This window comes from Grus americana, chromosome Z (assembly GCF_028858705.1).
Source record: "Grus americana isolate bGruAme1 chromosome Z, bGruAme1.mat, whole genome shotgun sequence".
Taxonomy (NCBI): Eukaryota; Metazoa; Chordata; class Aves; order Gruiformes; family Gruidae; genus Grus; species Grus americana.
In genome coordinates, this window is record NC_072891.1 from 32,321,936 (window position 1) to 32,339,336 (window position 17,401).

A 17,401-nucleotide genomic window follows, 5' to 3' on the forward strand; every position below is an offset into this window, starting at 1 on the left:
TTTGTTGCTAAACTCTATGAAGGAGAGAAGCTGCCCTGTGTTGAAATAAAAATCAAAGATTTATTGTGCAGCAAGACAAATTCCCAACTCATTGTAGGATGATTTCGAGTAACTTTGTTTTAAACATTCAGAAGATTACTAAAAATCCTTAGTTTCTCCTTGTATGTCACCTACCCTTATGCTGAGCTGTAAGACCACATGGCAAACAGAGAGGAGTCATGTGGAATAGTACATAACAGTTTGTTTCATGCAGTTTTGCTGCTATCCATTTCAAATAGAAAGGAATACACAAGACAAAAACCAGTGAAAGGAGAAGACATACAGCAGGCAGTGACAGAAAGGGGACAAACAAAACCTAGTGAAAGATGAAAACGAGAAGCCAACAGGGAGAGAGCAGAAGCAGCTCATTCAGAGTCAAAAAGTCATTCGGCAAATGAAAGCAGAGCCTTCGCCAGGCTGTTTGGGACTCCAGCTCCTCACCTGGGGAAAAGGAGTGCTATCATAAGAAAAAGCAAACTGACAGAGAAGCATGAATTGCTGATTCCACCTGACTCTTTCCATATTTCTGAGAATGTGACTAAGTTTTGTAAAGCAGATATAAGTTACATTCTGTGACACCGCACGAGGGAACAGGACTGTGGTACCTAATTCCAAAAAATGATTTTCAATACTTTTTTTCAGAATGGAGTCTTCAAAGCCACTCATTCTCCTGCTGTTGTTGCACTCCTGCTGTGCTTTTTGGAGCTTTTTTTTCCTAGCTGAAAAGGGAGCTGATGACTTTAGCTACTTCTGAAACTGCTTCCTCAGCTGGAGTGAAGAACAAAAGCAGTCTTTACTTCTCTACAATGATGCTGGCTAGATAGTTTAGTCATGTGGGTCTCAAGTCAGACAGTATTATTGCAACTTACTGTAAGTTCAGCTGAACTATTGAGCTTCATTGTGCAGGACCCCTAAAAATACAAACACATTTGTCAGTAGTTATTAAAATATATGAATATGTATGTAAATACCTAATTTTTTCTTTTTTTTTGGTAAATACCTACCAAAGGAATCATGCTGTGAACAAGGGAAATATCTTTGTTTTCTAATCTTTTCATGTACCGCACGATATTTGTCTCAGAGTGATAGCTGGAGAACACAAAATGAGGTGTTAAGGCAAGCAGATTAGCTATAGCAGCTGGTTGATCTGTGCTCTAACGTAGGAAAAGCCATAAAAAAAGTTTAAGACTGAGGATAATTTTTAATATATACTAGTTACTTCTTTTCACCTTGGTACTTTATGCTTGCTAATAGCAATATGTGGATGAAAATATCTATTATCATTCGCTCAGAAATGCTATCAGTAAATATGGAATATAAGGGCTCTAGTAAGTCTGCTGATACTATGTCCTCAAATAATAGCTTGTACAATGTAGCACATTAATGGAAAAACACATCCCCCATGTGACCATGAGTATAGCTTTGCTCATTTAAAATGTGAAAACATATCTAAAAATGCTACTAAAGAGATTGTTTCAGAGTAATGAGTGACTATGAGTACAGCTACAAAACTGTCCTCAACTGACTCCAGTACCACTTTTGAAAGGAGGTACTTTCAGATTCCATTAAAATATCGTATATATAGCAATTTCACAAACCTGTTGAAAACCTGATGTGTCAAGAACTTGGAAGTTCTCTTAAATGGGGTGCTAAGGATGCCTTTGGTTTCTTCACCCATACCCTCAGCAATTAGCTCCTTTGACACAAAGAAACATGGAGTCAAACACTTTCACTTTTCACTGTCAATTTCCATCAGAACTAGCTTATACTACCAGCTCACCTCAAGATTTAATCAGCTCTTTAGGTAAAAACCCCACTTTATTAGCATACCTACTAGTATATATATAGCATGACAACAGCATTATATTAAAACTGGGTACAGATGTCTCAGCAGTCTAATTACCAATTACTAATTACCAATGATATGCAACAAAAATTCCAGTGGGAGAGAAATAATTGACCACCATGTCCTAACCCTCACAAAACAAGTAACAGCCTAAATGCAAGGTGTCCAAGCTGACTGAAAGGATTGTCAAAATAAGAAAATGGCATAACTTGGTTATATAAATCAGTGTTATCTCATACTGCCTCTTTAAAAGAAGATCTGAAATTATCAGTATTTAACAAATTGTCATTATATAGACACCACTGTCCCAAGAGCAGTTTTGCTTTTCACTACACTTCTGAAACATTCAGATAATTTAATCCATACGATCTATTGTCTACTTACAGCTGAAGACTCACAACCAAAAATCCATAATATGTCATCTAGGTCTTTCTCATTTACAGTTTCATCAAGTGATACTCCAAGCTATGGATAAAAGCAACAGTAATTACTCAAAGCTCTTAATTACAGAAGCAGAGTATATTTGTTCTGGTTGAGAAAAAGCATTACAGAAACATAGGAGGAAAAAAAAAAAGAAAAAATCAACCTACCCAACAATATGTAAATGTCACTTCATTTTATGAAATAGGTACATACATTAATTTTATTTACATAAAATTTTCCAGTTCCTACCTCTCCCTTGCTAAACCATCCAAGACAGATGGCTCACAAGCTTCAAGACTTGTGACCTCACTTCTAATGTTTCTAACCATTTTCCTTTAATAGGAAAAATGTCCATTTTGCTAGACCATCCACTCCCCCTCATCCCATTTTACAGAACATATTAGACTTTGCCAAAAGTCCTTAGTGCCTACCAAAATGTAGTTTGGATTTCAATCCATCTTTAAATACTGCCAAGGGGCCTGAATTCTGGAGGTCACCTTGGATTTCATCAGTAAGTTTTAGAGTCTCCACTGTAGCCCTTAGTGGCATATTTAACATGAAACATTTAGACAATCTTTTAAAATAGGTATAAAATGAAAATACAGTGATTCTTTCTGGAAGTTCAGTACAATCACTTAACAACTTCATTCTTTATATTACCTTTATAATTGACTGATATATCTGAGCAAATTACAAGAAGTCTTAAATAATGTTGTTCTGTTTAGCACATGTAATGACTAGAAACTTAATGCAGAAAAAATCATGCTACAAAATTTCTGAAAGGTTATGGGAGTTGCTTACTCTGCCATCACCATAAATCCGAAAATTTATCTTTCGAAGAGTGGCCCTGTCCAAAACCTCTTTGACTGAGCATCCACATGTGATTGTCAAGGTATCAAAGAATAGATCATGATGTAGTTTATGACCAGCTCGCCTGAGACCTATAAAAACCAGTAAATTCTATTAGCTGCATACCATATTGCTTGCTTACACAGTACCTACATAACAACACTAGCAATCTCATAAGTAAATGCTTTTACATAACAAAGCAAAATATTCCTCTTGTGTACAGAGCAGCAAAATCACCACCTTTTAGTGAAATGTCACTGTACATGAAATGCATCTAAGTCAGATTCAGACCTAATTAATAATGGAGATTGAGTCCAAGTAAGATCCTTCTGATACATCAAATTTGTAATATGTACAGTACTTGAATTGGTATATGAATGCAATAAGGACAAAATCAAAAGACTGGAAAGAAAAGCCTTGTTATACAAATGGATATTAACTGCCATGGAGCTCGCCATAACAAAGTCGAGAGTCTGAGTGCTTTTCACAGCAGCAAAATGTCTTCCAGCTAAGCTGGCAAATAAAGCATGGATAATTGTGGCAATCGTTGCTCAATTCCCAGCATACCAGTTCTGCATAGCTCCTTCTGACAGCAATGACAGTCATGCCAGTGAAAAAAACCTACCAGACCACAGAGTCCAGCTGCAATTATTATTTTGTGCTACAGGTTCTGTGCTTTCAGTCAGCTGTTAAGCTTTGGGATTTCAGTGTTCATAGAAGGTATGATACTACACCCAATTTCTCTGAAATGTTTCTACTTATTTAATCCCCTTTATTACTTATTTTTGCTATGTTATGAATACTCTGTGCAGATTTCTGTGTGTAAAGTAGTAAGTGAAGTACAGAGCCTGCAGCTGGGAAGCAGTATTTGAATCTCATCACCTAGAGACTCACTGTGAGGACTCCTTTTAGTTTCCCAAGGAAACAGAAGTAATGCTTGCAAGCTCATCTCACACAGATATCTAATTCTTGGATGTAGCTATCAGAAGTACACAATAACACTAGCTATGAATTTTGTATTCTCTACACAACAGCTGGCAAAAAAACCCCATAAGTATTTAAGATGTATTACTTAAGAAGGTGTAACGATTTAAGAACAGTTGCTGCAAACATTAAATACTCACCTTCAGCCAAGATTAGAGTAGCATTGTGTACCCGTCTTGCAATATGCCTTAATCCATCAGACCCATGGTATATGCCAAACATGGCTGCCATGTTAGCCAGAAGAGCCTAGAATCCAAACACAGTTTAGGACATTATTAGTATTATTATCAAAGACTACTTCATGTTAGTTTAGTGGAAAGCTTCTTTAGCACACAGGGACAACCACATATCCTCAGCTGATGCTGTATTTGATTACATGTTGCCTATAAAATAAAAGGTGAGAAAGGCAAAATATTTTTATGAAACTGTAGCCACCAATTATGAATTTGATGCCCTTTGAAATGTAACTGTGTTAGCAATTAATATGAACTTAAATTCAACTACTGCAACAAAGACATTTGAAGACTCTCAAGTAAAGCCAGTCTCATAGGAAACTCATTGCTTAGGATTGGTACAAGGCATTTATGGAATATCTCATGAATACTAAGTAATTAGGCTCATTTTAATATTAATAATCCCTCCTCAAAATCTGGCACATCATCAAGAGCATGAGCAAAGCATTGATCGAGCAGAAAAAATTATGAACTTGTCTGGCTGAAGGTCTGTGGAGGCATACTATTTGGATAATTACTTACTTAATCATGGTATTTTCCTGTAAAGACAGCTCTTTGGCAATGTAATATTTTTGCATCAAATCACACAGAAAAAAATGTAAGTTGTGAAGATTTGAACAAGTAGTTTTAGAATTTAAAAATGGATTCCTTTTTTTTGCCTTGAGTGGGCAATTTCAGATCATTCAGATTCCCTTCCATTTTATTAAGAATTCTGTCCTCTTTTATTAAGAAGCACTACTCAGTGGCATTCATGCTATGAGACACATGAACTCATGACACTGCATGAATTCAGGACTAAAGTCTTTATTAAAGGAAACATATTAATACTCTCTTCAAGCAGGGTTCCATTTTTCAAAGGACTCAAAACAAATGCACAAACACCAGGATATTTCAATGATGTTCTTCATTTTTCTAGTAAAAACTCAAAAGTAAAGCTAACTCAAACTACTGTGATTTTAGGACTATAATTTCATGGTTCAACTTGTTCCTTTCTACCACTGAAAATACGCATGACAAGTTACCTGTGCTGTACAGATGTTGCTGGTAGCTTTATCCCTCCTGATATGCTGCTCTCGTGTTTGCAAAGCAAGTCGGTACACTTCCTTTCCATTTGCATCTCTAAGTCACAAGCAGAAATGTTACTTCTGTTACTTTACAATTGCAGTAATTTAAGACATTGGGCTCTATGCATGCTAACCAGAAGCTAGTCATCTATCCTCAGAGACAGAAAGGTGCTGGAGAGAATAAAGCATAAGTCTGGGAAGCTGTGACATCAAATGGAGGGTGAGACTGAAGTCTAGATTTCTATTTACATCATGGCTGGCAAATGTGTCTGGTCAGGTAGGGCACACAGTGAGTTTTCTAAACATAGTACACCAAAACTTGGTATTTGCTATTAAATGCCATACATTATTGCAACTGTTTTAATTGAACAGTAGTCCAGAACTTAATTTGAACAAACACTGAGAAGGCAGCATCTTTTCTAAAGATGTCAAGTAAAAGCATGTTGAGTTTGTATATAAAAATAACCCGTCCAACAAGGTTGTATGAGATAACTCAAAGGGCTCTTGCCAATCCATCCTTTAAGAGGTCCTTTAGTAGGGTTCCTAGCATGTTAGAAGTGGAAAGGTAAGATCCAATTTAATATGCTTTAAAAGTATGAAAACTTTCATAACAGCCACAAAAAGAAACAGACAAACTGTGTACACATATATATACATGTACATAGGTGGAGGTTTGAGTAGCTAGACTACATGCCTCAAGTACTTGCGGACCAGCTGTATGACATTTAAATAATTTTTACTGTAGCAGTTTTTTGGGGATTTTGACTATACAGCTTAGTTTATCATCAGTCCATCCAGAGAGACCTGGACAGGCTGGAGAAATGGATTGAAGAGAAACTTCATGAAGTTCAGCAAAAAGCACAAAGCTCTGTACCTGGTGAAAAACCCCAAGCACCAGTACATGCTAGGGGCCACCCAGGTGCAAAGCAGCTTGGCAGAAACAATCCTGGAGGTCCTGGGCGACACCGAGTTGAACATGAGCCAGCAATGTGCCCATGCAGCAAAGAAGGTGAATGGCATCCTGGACTGCATTAGGCAAAGCTTTGCCAACAAGTCAAGGGAGGTGATCCTTGCCCTCTCCTTAGCACTGGTGAGGCCACACCTGGAGTGCTGTGCTCAGTTCTGGGCTTCCCAGTACAAGAGAGACATGGACCTACTGGAGAGAGTCCAGTGAGGGGCCAACAAAGATGTTGGAGGGACTGGAGCATCTTTCATATGAGGAAAGACTGAGAGAGCTGTGAGGGTTTAGCCTGGAGAAAAGGTGGCTCAGGGATGACCTCATCAATGTACATAAACACCTGAAGGGAGGGTGCAAAGAGGACAGAGCCAGGCTTTTATCGGTAGTGCCCAGTGACAGGACCAGAAGCAATGGGTGCAGACTGAAACATAGGAGGTTCCTCCTGGACATGAGGAAACACTTCTCCACCATGACGGTGACTGAGAACTAGCACAGGTTGCCCAGAGAAACTGTTGCATCTCCTTCCTTGGAGATCTTCAAAAGACATCTGGACAGTGTCCTGGGCTACTGGCTCTAGGTCACCCTGCTTGAGAAGGGGGGTTGGACCAGATGACCTCCAGAGATCCCTTCCAACCTCAATCATTCCATGATTCTGTGACCGAAAACTTAAAAAATCCATGGCAGAAAGCTGCACTAAGAAAGTACTGTGGCTTTTTCAATTTTAACATTTTCTTTTCCAACTTTCTTGAGAAGCAGAAAGATTAAAGTAGACTAAAAATATTAAACTAGGTGTAGTCACAGAGTAGCAGTAGCATGACCTTAATAAATAGAATTACTGTTCTTTTGTAAAAGATTGTACCAGAGTTCTGATCAAAATCTGAATTGGAGATCAGATTTCAGAACTATGAGTAAAGCCTAAGAATACTCTTAGAATAAGCAAGATGATTAAAAACATATTTGAAGGAATATTACTATACAAATAGAATATTTCTAAGCTCATTGATAACTGTTAATGTCATTAGTTATTTTGGTTACTGAAGTACTTCTGAACAGTTTCTATGCTAAAGATACTCAGTCTTTCTGGTGACAATTACTTTGCATTTCTACTATTCCCAGTTAGATGTTGTGTCAAAATTCAAAATATGTCACCAATAACAAGAATTAGAGGTAAGTTTTTGCACACTATTTCTCTGCTTTGTTTAAGCTTGACTAAAATTTGAACTAGATTTAAGTTCCTTCTTGATTATTTGGGAGGTTCACTGAATTTTCTACTTCTTCCCATTCATGTTTTTAATGACTGGATGTCAGAGAAAAAGGTGTAACGGTACAGAGTAAGTGGAGTAAGTTAGCTTGCAAAGCCTCATGCAATTACAATTCAACATCTCTGCTGTTTCAGTTATCTCTTCATCCCACATTGCAGCAAGCACTATAAACAGTTCACAGCTTCATTCCACATGAATGCAATTCTTTAAGCTTGCTTCCTAAAAATTAAAGGCAACTTTTATTTTCTCAGTTTTCAAGAAAAAAAGGTGTTTGGTACAACACCATGGTCAACTGTTATTCATAAAGACTGCACAAGATAGTCATAATGTGTTTTATTTCTATTTTCCCTGAAGACACCAATGGCGAAGAGAGCCTTTACCTTGTGACGCCCACCATCCTGCCCGGCATCATTCTCACTAGATTTTCCTTGACAGCAAAGAATGCCGCGTGGGGTCCCCCGTAGCAGAGTGGCACACCAAACCTCTGGGAGCTACCCAGGACAACATCTACCCCAAACTCTCCAGGAGGCTTCAGAATACAGAGAGCCAGAAGATCAGTAGCGCAGCAGGCAAGAGCCTGAGAACAGAAGTGCACAGAGCTGTCAGCCTCTTCTGAAGGAAGGGTGTTTGCATGGGAGCTAAGTTTCAACAAGATACAGTGTCAAACAGTTCCACGTAACTTGCACCGAGCTGAGGTGCAATGGTTGTAATGGCAGAAGAGTATTACTGAAGAATAATACTTCAGACAGTAGCTCATATAATACTTAGTTTCTACGACTATGGCTGTTTGATGCATCAGATTTTAATCTGATGAGACCAATAAAATTTACTTTACCCCATTCTGATGAGCTTTTTCAACAAGTTCAGAGAAGTCTTCCACCTTCCCTTCAGTGTCTGGATACTGAAATAATACTCCACTGACATCCTTTCCACTGAAATCCATCTCATGGGGTAATTTGAGCTCAGTAATAACACCTGTATAACTGGAAAACAAAAACATGCAGAAGATGACATATTCAAGATGTTTTCATGGGCTTATATATGGCTTTTTTCTTTAACACATAAAGAGTTGAACCTGCTTTGCAGCGCTAAACATTGAGAGTTTCATGTCATGGTATATAGTACTGAAGAATAATTGTATTTAATATCATCAGAAATATGGAGCAAAGCAGAACAGATGATGCATAAGCTACTCAATATCAACATTTTGCTGCTTTAGCTTGTTTAACTTTGAGAACCAAGTAATATTTTTAGAAGATGGCTACTTTAAACTGTAAACTTAAAATGGATTTAGCTTTCATTAAAAGAGAAGTTTTGCTGTCTAGGCTAATTACTTTCCTAGTTAAAAAAAATGACCAGACTGAATTCAATAACCAAAAGTATGTATTTGCACAAACAACTTAAGGGAAAATTAAATATTTTCTTTTTATCAGATGTTAGTCTCTTTTTAAACATCTTTAATTACTTCTTTGTTGTATTCGAATTAAAAGTAGAAGCAACTCCAAATGTTAACAGATTTCTGCTTCTATTTTGCAAAGAAAGCATAATCCTATAATCCAAAAATGTTAGATATATGGTGAAGATATATAGATTAAAAATGATTCAATGTAAGTGAAAAGATATGGTGGAAAATGAGGAAAAACATTACTTTGCTCTAGTTTGCACCACTGCTATAGTTTGAGGGTGGCATCGGGCATCAACATAGAACTTCCTTCTTTTGTTGTGCCTGTTAAAAAGGAAAAAAAGGAAGGGTTACATATCAACAATACATTGTTTTCCACGGAAATAAAATTAATTGGTTTTCTAAATGTGAGTTTTCCTAAGTTAAAAGGCAGTTTTAAATTTTGGTTATCATAACCAAATTAAGTGTATGATTGAATGAAGATGCTGGTCCGTTTAAAACAAGAAAGTTCATTTCAGACACTCAAATGAGATTCATACGTGACAAAAATTAAAAGAGACTATGACACAGAACAAGGAGCCAACTTAAGAAGCTGCAGGAATGCCTCCACACACACATACTCTTTTAAAGGAATACAGCTGTGGTTTTTAATACAGATTTTCAGTGTTGCCCTGGATAACCAAATATGAGGCATCAAAGTATTAAAACGGAGACTAAGACAATTGCCTCGTTTTCTCTGGTAAACGTAATTTTATGTCAGACTGATGCTTTGAGCAACTGAATAGTTACAACACAGTCTCTGCTGTGTAATCTCCTTTCTGATACACAGTCCTGCAGTGACCTTCACTCATCTCTCAGATTTCATTTGATTTGCAGATCCGTATCAAATGCCCCTACAATACAGATCCCTGAAAGCAAATTTGGATATACCAGTAACAGTTTCACTTTTAGCAACTTTGGACTGATGTACTTCACTGGTTTTTTAAAGCTCTTTTTAACCATTAGTGGGAAAAACCAATTCGTATCTTCAGTGTTCATGGACCCAAGAGATTCATGCCACAGGCCGTCAGGTTATGCGACAAAAACTCCTCTGCACAACCCCTACAGAGGCAATGGCAGGAGGGGCAGCCCAAATAACACCCTGTCCCTGCTGCTCCCAGGCCCATCACAGGAGATATCAGCCCATCAGAGACCCATGTCCACAACAACAGAGGAGCACAGAGGCCCCAGGGCAGGTGGCAACCCAGATTAATTAACTAACCCTGACAGATGCTGTCTGGGCACCCCTCTGAGGGGAAGACATTATGGGATGTAGGGAAAGAGCATTTTGGGATTGCAAGGGCTCATTATGAGATGTTTAGGGGAAAAAGGATACAGCTAAGTGATTCTGGGAGGAACACGTGTAAGAAAATAGAGGGGTAAGGGCGTAAACAGGCCCAGTCATATATAAATATTTGCTGGTTGATGTTCTTATATCCAACTAGTGCAGTCTGTACTCTCTTGTTAAATTCCTTTCTGATTCTTTTCATGGGTGAGGGGAGTCTGTATTTGGGGAGGAGAGGTGGGTGTATATGGCTGTCTGGGTGCCAGCAACTGGAGTGAGACCACGGGGGATCCACATGTTTGTGGTGCAGCAACTGGAGTGACCGGAGTGAGTGGACTTCAGTGCCATCAACTGGAGTAACACCTCAGCCACAGGGGCCCGTGTGTCTGTGGTGGTAGCAGCTGGGCTCATACCATGGGCAGGGCAACTAGACTCTCTGCAGTATGTCTATGTCTCTCTCGTTCTGGGGAGCCCAGAACTGGACACAGCACTCCAGGTGTGGCCTCACAGGGGCTGAGAAGAGGGCAAGGATCGCCTCCATTGGTGTGTTGGCAACACTCTTCCTAATGCAGCCCAGGATACCATTTGCCGCCTTTGCCACCAGAGCACATTGCTGGCTTGTGTTTGACTTTGTGACCCCCAGGACCTCCAAAGGCCTTTTCTGCAAAGCTGCTTTCCAGCCTGCCAGCCCCCAGCATGTACCTCATGTGCTGGGGGTTGTTCCTTCCCAGGTGCAGGACTTTGCACAAACCCCTTGTTCAGCATCATGAGATTCCCGTCAGCCCATTTCTCCAGTCTGTCAGGGTCCCTCTGGATAGCAGCACAAGCCCTCTAGTGTATCAGCTGATCCTCCCAGTTTTGAGTAATCACCAAGCTTGCTGAGGATACACTCTGTGCCACCATCCAGATCATTAATTTGACCCAGTGGGTCCATTAGTAACTGGTCTCCAACTAGACTTCATGTCACTGGTTACCACCCTCTGGGCCCAGTCATTCAGACAGTTTTCAGTCCACCTCACTCTTGTCTCATCCAGCCCATACTTCTTCAGCTTCTCTGTGAGGATTTAAGGGAGACTGTCAAGGCAGATAATATCCACTGCTCTCCCCTCATCTACCGAGCCAGCCGTTTATTTGTAGATAGTTATCAGGTTGGTCAAGCACAACTTTCCCTGTGTGAATCCATGCTGGTGACTCCTGATCACCTTCTTGTCCTTCACATGCCTGGAAATGGTTTCCAGGACTAGCAGTTGTTCCATCATCTTCTGAGGAATCAAGGTGAGGCTGACGAGCCGGTAGTTCCCTGCATTCTCATTCCTGCCCTTCCTGAAGACAGGAGCGACATTTGCTTTCCTCCAGTGCCGAGGCAGCTCTCCCAGTCACCATGATTGTTCAGAGATAGAGTGGCCTCGCGGTGACATCAGGCAGCTCCCTCAGCACTCATGGGTGCATCACATCAGGGCCCACAGACCTGTGTATGTCCAGTTTGCTTAAGTATTCTCTAACCTGACCCTCCTCCACCAAGAGTAAGTCTTCCTTGCTCTAGACTTTCCCCTTGGTGTCTAGGTCCTTAGGTTTCTTAGGGCCTTAGATGTCCAAGTTCAACATTCACATCAACACTGAGAACTTCTCTGGGTGCTTAATAAGATGGGCTATAGCTGTTCAGTGATCTGGTCACAGTGAAAAGGCCACACTCAGCTTCAACCCACTCACCCATCCATGCCTACACAGGTGAGACACCTTTCAAACTCCAAAATTCCTTCCTACTGTCATTTAACCATACATTTAAACATAGTACCTGTGACATAATTGCATGGCTTCTGCAGCAGCTGTCCCCTCATCCAGCAAAGATGCGTTAGCCACATCCATTCCTGTGATATCACACACCATAGTCTGGTAATTTAGCAGGCTCTCCAGCCTGCCCTGGGAGACCTCAGGTTGGTAAGGAGTATACTGCGTAACCCTGCAAGAAAAGAATTCTGAGTTTTGGTCTAGGAAAATAAATATGTGACAGAATTATGCCAATATATAACTCAACTATGTCACAGGAAAAATAAACTGTAAAGCATAATTCACTAACATGAAAGTTTGTTAGAAAACAGTTATTTTTATATAGCTGTAATTTGTTACTGTCCTGGAAGCCTCAGAATATTTTCTCTTCTGGTATTGACTTGGCTTTTTACAGGAGAGGAATTTTATTTCTCCACTCTGAAAAGAGAAATTACTTTTAAAACAGAAGTGTGAGTGCCTCTTGGGGAAGGGAGAGAGCAAGAAGGCGCTGAGTGTGGGAGAACTGAGTCAAGTCACAATATCCGAATGAGAATGCTTAGTTCAATCATATCTAGGTATTGCCATTACCTTTCAATAATCCTTCTGAAGCCCTTTACTTGCCAAGTCTTCTCCACTCGTATGGGAGGAAAGGCACTCAGCATTTAACAAGATCAAGCTCAGAAATATGCAACTTCTTGTGAAATGACAGTTTCCATATACGTTAGTAAAGGGAAGTGAGACTGATGTGATTTCTATCTGTTGTCATTTGGAGAACAAATGAGTAGAGGCAACATAAGCAATTCCTTAAAAAATGCAACAATCTAAGGGAAACATGCCATTATAACAGTCCGGAAAAACAAAGCAGCATGAGTCCAGAGATGAAAGGCAATAACAGATATCAGACTCTCCTCTCACTGCTGGAAATTTGGGTACTGGATTCCACGGTGGTTCAGGACAGACTTTATGCCAGTTTGAATTTAGAGTAGCGGCCAGAAACAAGTGATAAGTGGGAACACTTGTGGCCTCTGTTTTCTAGCAATGGAAGAAAACAACAGATTGTTTCCTGAAATTGCAGTAGTAAGCCCTAGACTTTTGAAAAATGCTTATGGGTGAAGGTATATTCTTTAAAGAGTGGCTGAAGTATTTGAAAGCTCAAATCATGTAAAGTCAATAGAAGATGAGCTACAAATATTTTTAAAGAACAAGCTGCAGAATATGTGCTATAGAGCAAGATGTGAGGAGCAATAAAATAGTAACGCAAGAGAGAAGGTAGGAAAAAAGTCCTGAAGAAGAAAATGGAAGAGCTAGAAAGAAGGATATACTTGGTAAGTGACCTCAAAGTGTAATATATGATGCCAGTGTATTTACTATCTATTCCAATGATACATCTGCTCAAATTTCTCACATATAGTATTTGGTACAGTGACAGAAGTTAATAGCTATATATCAAATTAGATAAATATTGATGATTTTCCCATACTAAACTACTTAATTCCTAAACTACTTATCATATACTTGACTGCATAGTTCACAAGTCAGACCATATCCTGGGCTGCATGCAACATTGCTTATCTCAATAGTAGTAATTTTTTTTCTCTCCATGGTTGCTAAACCCAGTTTTCAGTTTGTCAGATAAACTTTCAAGATGGGAGTATAAAGATTTGTTTTCTGAACGGTCCCCCTGCCCACTCATTTCTCACCAATAAAAAGTTATTCCCAACTCCTTTGCACGAACAATGAGTTTTCTTGCTTAATAAAAGAAACTCCTCTGTACTTGATGTTAACAATCTTACTTTCTCATTTTATTTCAGCTAAAGGCCTTTTTTTTTTTTTTTTGCATTATAACTTGCAGAAGAAGCTAGAAATAGACTAATAAGAATTAAAGCATTGAGATTAATTGAAATGCATTAGAGAAATATTACTCAGTGCAAGAGAAGAAAAATAAAATCAAGAATTACTGGTTAGTACTTGCCAGAGTAATCAGTTAATGGAAGTGAGATTTTAATTAGAGTATACTGGCTTTATTGTTCATTTTGACAAAAACATTGTTTCATTAAACCATTACTAATTAGGGTCTGATGCAAAATGACAAAGGTAGAAAAAATAAAAAGAAAAATCACTAGCAGAGAAGCAATACCTCACATTAAACGTGGCTGCAAATTTTGCTAAAGGACATTGAAGTTGTAGCTGTTCATGTGGTGCAAAATTCTCTATTTTGTTTTCAAAGACAAAGCGTCTTTCTTAAGATGTGAGTAACATTCACAACTCCTTACTTGATGAGAACTCCCTTTCCTAAGATTTTATCTTATGTAATTAGAGACAGACTTTGCAATGAATGCTTCAAAGCAGACCACTCAAATCAGCTACCTAGAAACCTATTAAAAAAGCCTCAAGAATTTCCACTTATAGTTTATGCTCAAATGACTTCTTAAATGAGGTTTTTATCTCGTGTTAAATAAATAAATAAACCTAGCCTTAAACTACTGCTAAGTAGCTTCTATCTTGTTATATCTTGTTATAAACTATGTTCTTGCCATTTTAGACATCTGCAAGACTAATCTCATGCAATGGCAGAGGTAGAATTGATTTGGATTTCCAGTTATACAGAGTATTCTTTTTGAGACCTGACAAGTAATAAGATGAAACGAACTTAAAGTAAGGACAGACCACTAGTAGAATTTAAAGCCAACATACATGAGCCACAGAAAAAAGATAAATCATACATCTGACAACAATGGAAAACTGATATTGAAGTTCAGTCATGAATACATGAAATTTTTAAATTAACTGACTTTTATATAACTGACTGGATATTACTGTTAAGGCCAAAACTGGAAAAAACCACACACAGAAAAGCTGTATTTAATCTAAATATGCACATATATAAATATTGCAGTGTAGAAAGACACTAGAGTAAAGGTGTACAACTAGGAGCCATCCAACTGCACGAAGTTTCATCCAGCCTGTAAAATTCCCAAATGCTGTACTGTATATAGAGTTCCAGATGCATCATTTGGCACTTTATGCATCTTTGAAGAACAGTTATAAGGGTGTTCCTAAAACAGTATCTTACCCATGGGTTTGAGAAAGCTGGACAGTCTTATGATAGGGCACAGAGACATGCCAGTTTCCACTCAAAGCATAAACACTGAATTTACTGCCAATTTGGCATGCTTTTTAGTTGCTTGTGCAGTTTTCTGTATCCGGTCTACAAGTAGAAACCAGCTGCGTAATGTTTATATCACATTTTTGCATGGTACACAGTAATTTTCAGAATGCAATGCATAAGTTCCAAGTGCTACTAGCTAATAAGTTTAATAAGTTACCTGCCAACATAAAGATTGCAGGTGTCCTTGGTACAGGTACTTTATTCTTACGTATTTAATGTCTGGGGACAAAAGAAGCAACTGAGCTGTACATTGGAGACCTCATGCTCTGTTGTATGGTATTAGTGTGACTCTAAAGGCCTTCTTGATTTTCAAGGCCTGACAGGTATTTTTATCCATTTAAGTCCCCCAAATAAACACTACACTATTTTGACGTATTTGTTAATGAGAAACCTATATGTAAGCTTATTTCTGAAACCAAATATTCTTCCTGTGTTCAGTTATTCATTTATGTTCATGGCAGGGCAAAGAATTAATTTGGTGCTAGGGAAAGAGCTCAGCACATTAAGTGTGAAAAAGTTTAATGAATATGTTAATATGGGGTACAGCAGAATAAAGACCACGCATCCATACCAGCAGACAGATGACAGGTATGTACTGAAAGTCACATAATTGGTGGTATGCCCCAAAAGAAATCCTTCTGCCTGCATTTTAGAGTTGAGATGTTCTAAAGATAAAGTTACAAACTGGTCTGCTATTTACTTGTTTGGAAAAAACAAGCTAATGTATTTGCTAATATCAGCTAAGTAGCGTATGGAAAATACTTCTAAGACTTCCACCTCATGTTAGCATGGAATCATTAGTCACAGGCTTCTAGGAAAAAGGAAGTGATAGCAGCCAGTAACCAAACCCAAAAGGAAATTGGGTAGAATTGGGTGGAGAGGAACCAAATGAAAATCAACAAAAGCAAGTGTAGGGTCCTGCACCCAGGGAAGAACAACAGGTTAGGGGTTGACCTGCTGGGAAGCAGCACTGCAGAGAAGGACCTGGGAGTCCTGGTGGACAACAAGCTCTCCATGAGCCAGCAGTGTGCCCTCATGGCCAAGAAGGCCAATGGTATCCTGGGCTGCATTAAGAAGAGCATGGCCAGCAGGTCGAGCGAGGTTCTCCTCCCCCTCTACTCTGCCCTGGTGAGGCCACACCTGGAGTGCTGTGTCCAGTTCTGGGCTCCCCAGTTCAAGAAAGACAGGGAACTACTGGAGAGAGTCCAGCGGAGGGCTACAAGGATGGTTAGGGGCCTGGAGCATCTCTCATATGAGGAAAGGCTGAGAGAGCTGGGTCTGTTTAGCCTGGAGAAGACTGAGAGGGGATCTCATAAATACTTATAAATATCTAAAGGGTGGATGTCAAGAGGATGGGACCAGACTCTTCTCAGTGGTGCCCAGTGACAGGACAAGGGGCAATGGGCACAAACTGGCACACAGGAAGTTCCATCTGAATAGGAGGAAAAACTTCTTCACTGTGAGGGTAACCGAGCACTGGAACAGGCTGCCCAGAGAGGTTGTGGTGTCTCCTGCTCTGGAGATATTCAAAACCCGCCTGGACACCATCCTGTTCAATAGGTGATCCTGCTTTATCAGGGGGGTTGGACTACATGATCTCTAGAAGTCCCTTCCAACCCCTATTAATCTGTGATTCTATGAATCTGTGAAATCAAGTATCAAAAATAAGGGATACTTATCCTCTACCTTCTGTGACTAAGTCAAATTTCTCATGTAGGAGACTGGATTTTTAACTGCAGCATTTCAGGTCTGTGACAGAAATTTCTCTGCTCGTTCTCTAACTTTCAATCAAAGTGTTCTTTGGATAAAAAGTTATCTGAGAAATATCTACCCCAAGTGTTTTGAAATAGCTTGTTTCATGAATACAGAAGTAGTTAAAATGGGATTCAGACTTAAAAGAAAAGGACGCCTATGCTTTTTTAAAGCTACCGGTGCAAGAAATTCCTGAATGCTGACTTCCCAGGCACTTAGTTGTGCATAGTTTTGGCCAGACAATTTTATCTCACAGTAGTTAAGCTATTCAGCTTTTATGGTGAACAGAGATATTATAGATCATTGTCGAAATGCTTCAAAAAGTTTTG

The 17,401-nt window shown here is 39.1% G+C and overlaps 1 protein-coding gene across 1 annotated transcript in view; it reads right to left on the minus strand.

Moving 5' to 3' along the window:
* Positions 1-17,401, minus strand: part of GLDC (glycine decarboxylase) — a 48,680-nt gene that overhangs the window by 19,791 nt on the left and 11,488 nt on the right. The window contains exons 4-14 of the mRNA XM_054810218.1: positions 12,180-12,344; positions 9,307-9,384; positions 8,494-8,641; positions 8,039-8,235; positions 5,397-5,493; positions 4,282-4,387; positions 3,110-3,249; positions 2,270-2,350; positions 1,638-1,735; positions 1,044-1,128; positions 909-950 (exon numbers count right to left, since the gene is read on the minus strand). Coding sequence (XP_054666193.1) covers positions 909-950; positions 1,044-1,128; positions 1,638-1,735; positions 2,270-2,350; positions 3,110-3,249; positions 4,282-4,387; positions 5,397-5,493; positions 8,039-8,235; positions 8,494-8,641; positions 9,307-9,384; positions 12,180-12,344 — 1,237 coding nt within the window. The remainder of the gene's footprint in view (positions 1-908; positions 951-1,043; positions 1,129-1,637; positions 1,736-2,269; positions 2,351-3,109; positions 3,250-4,281; positions 4,388-5,396; positions 5,494-8,038; positions 8,236-8,493; positions 8,642-9,306; positions 9,385-12,179; positions 12,345-17,401) is intronic.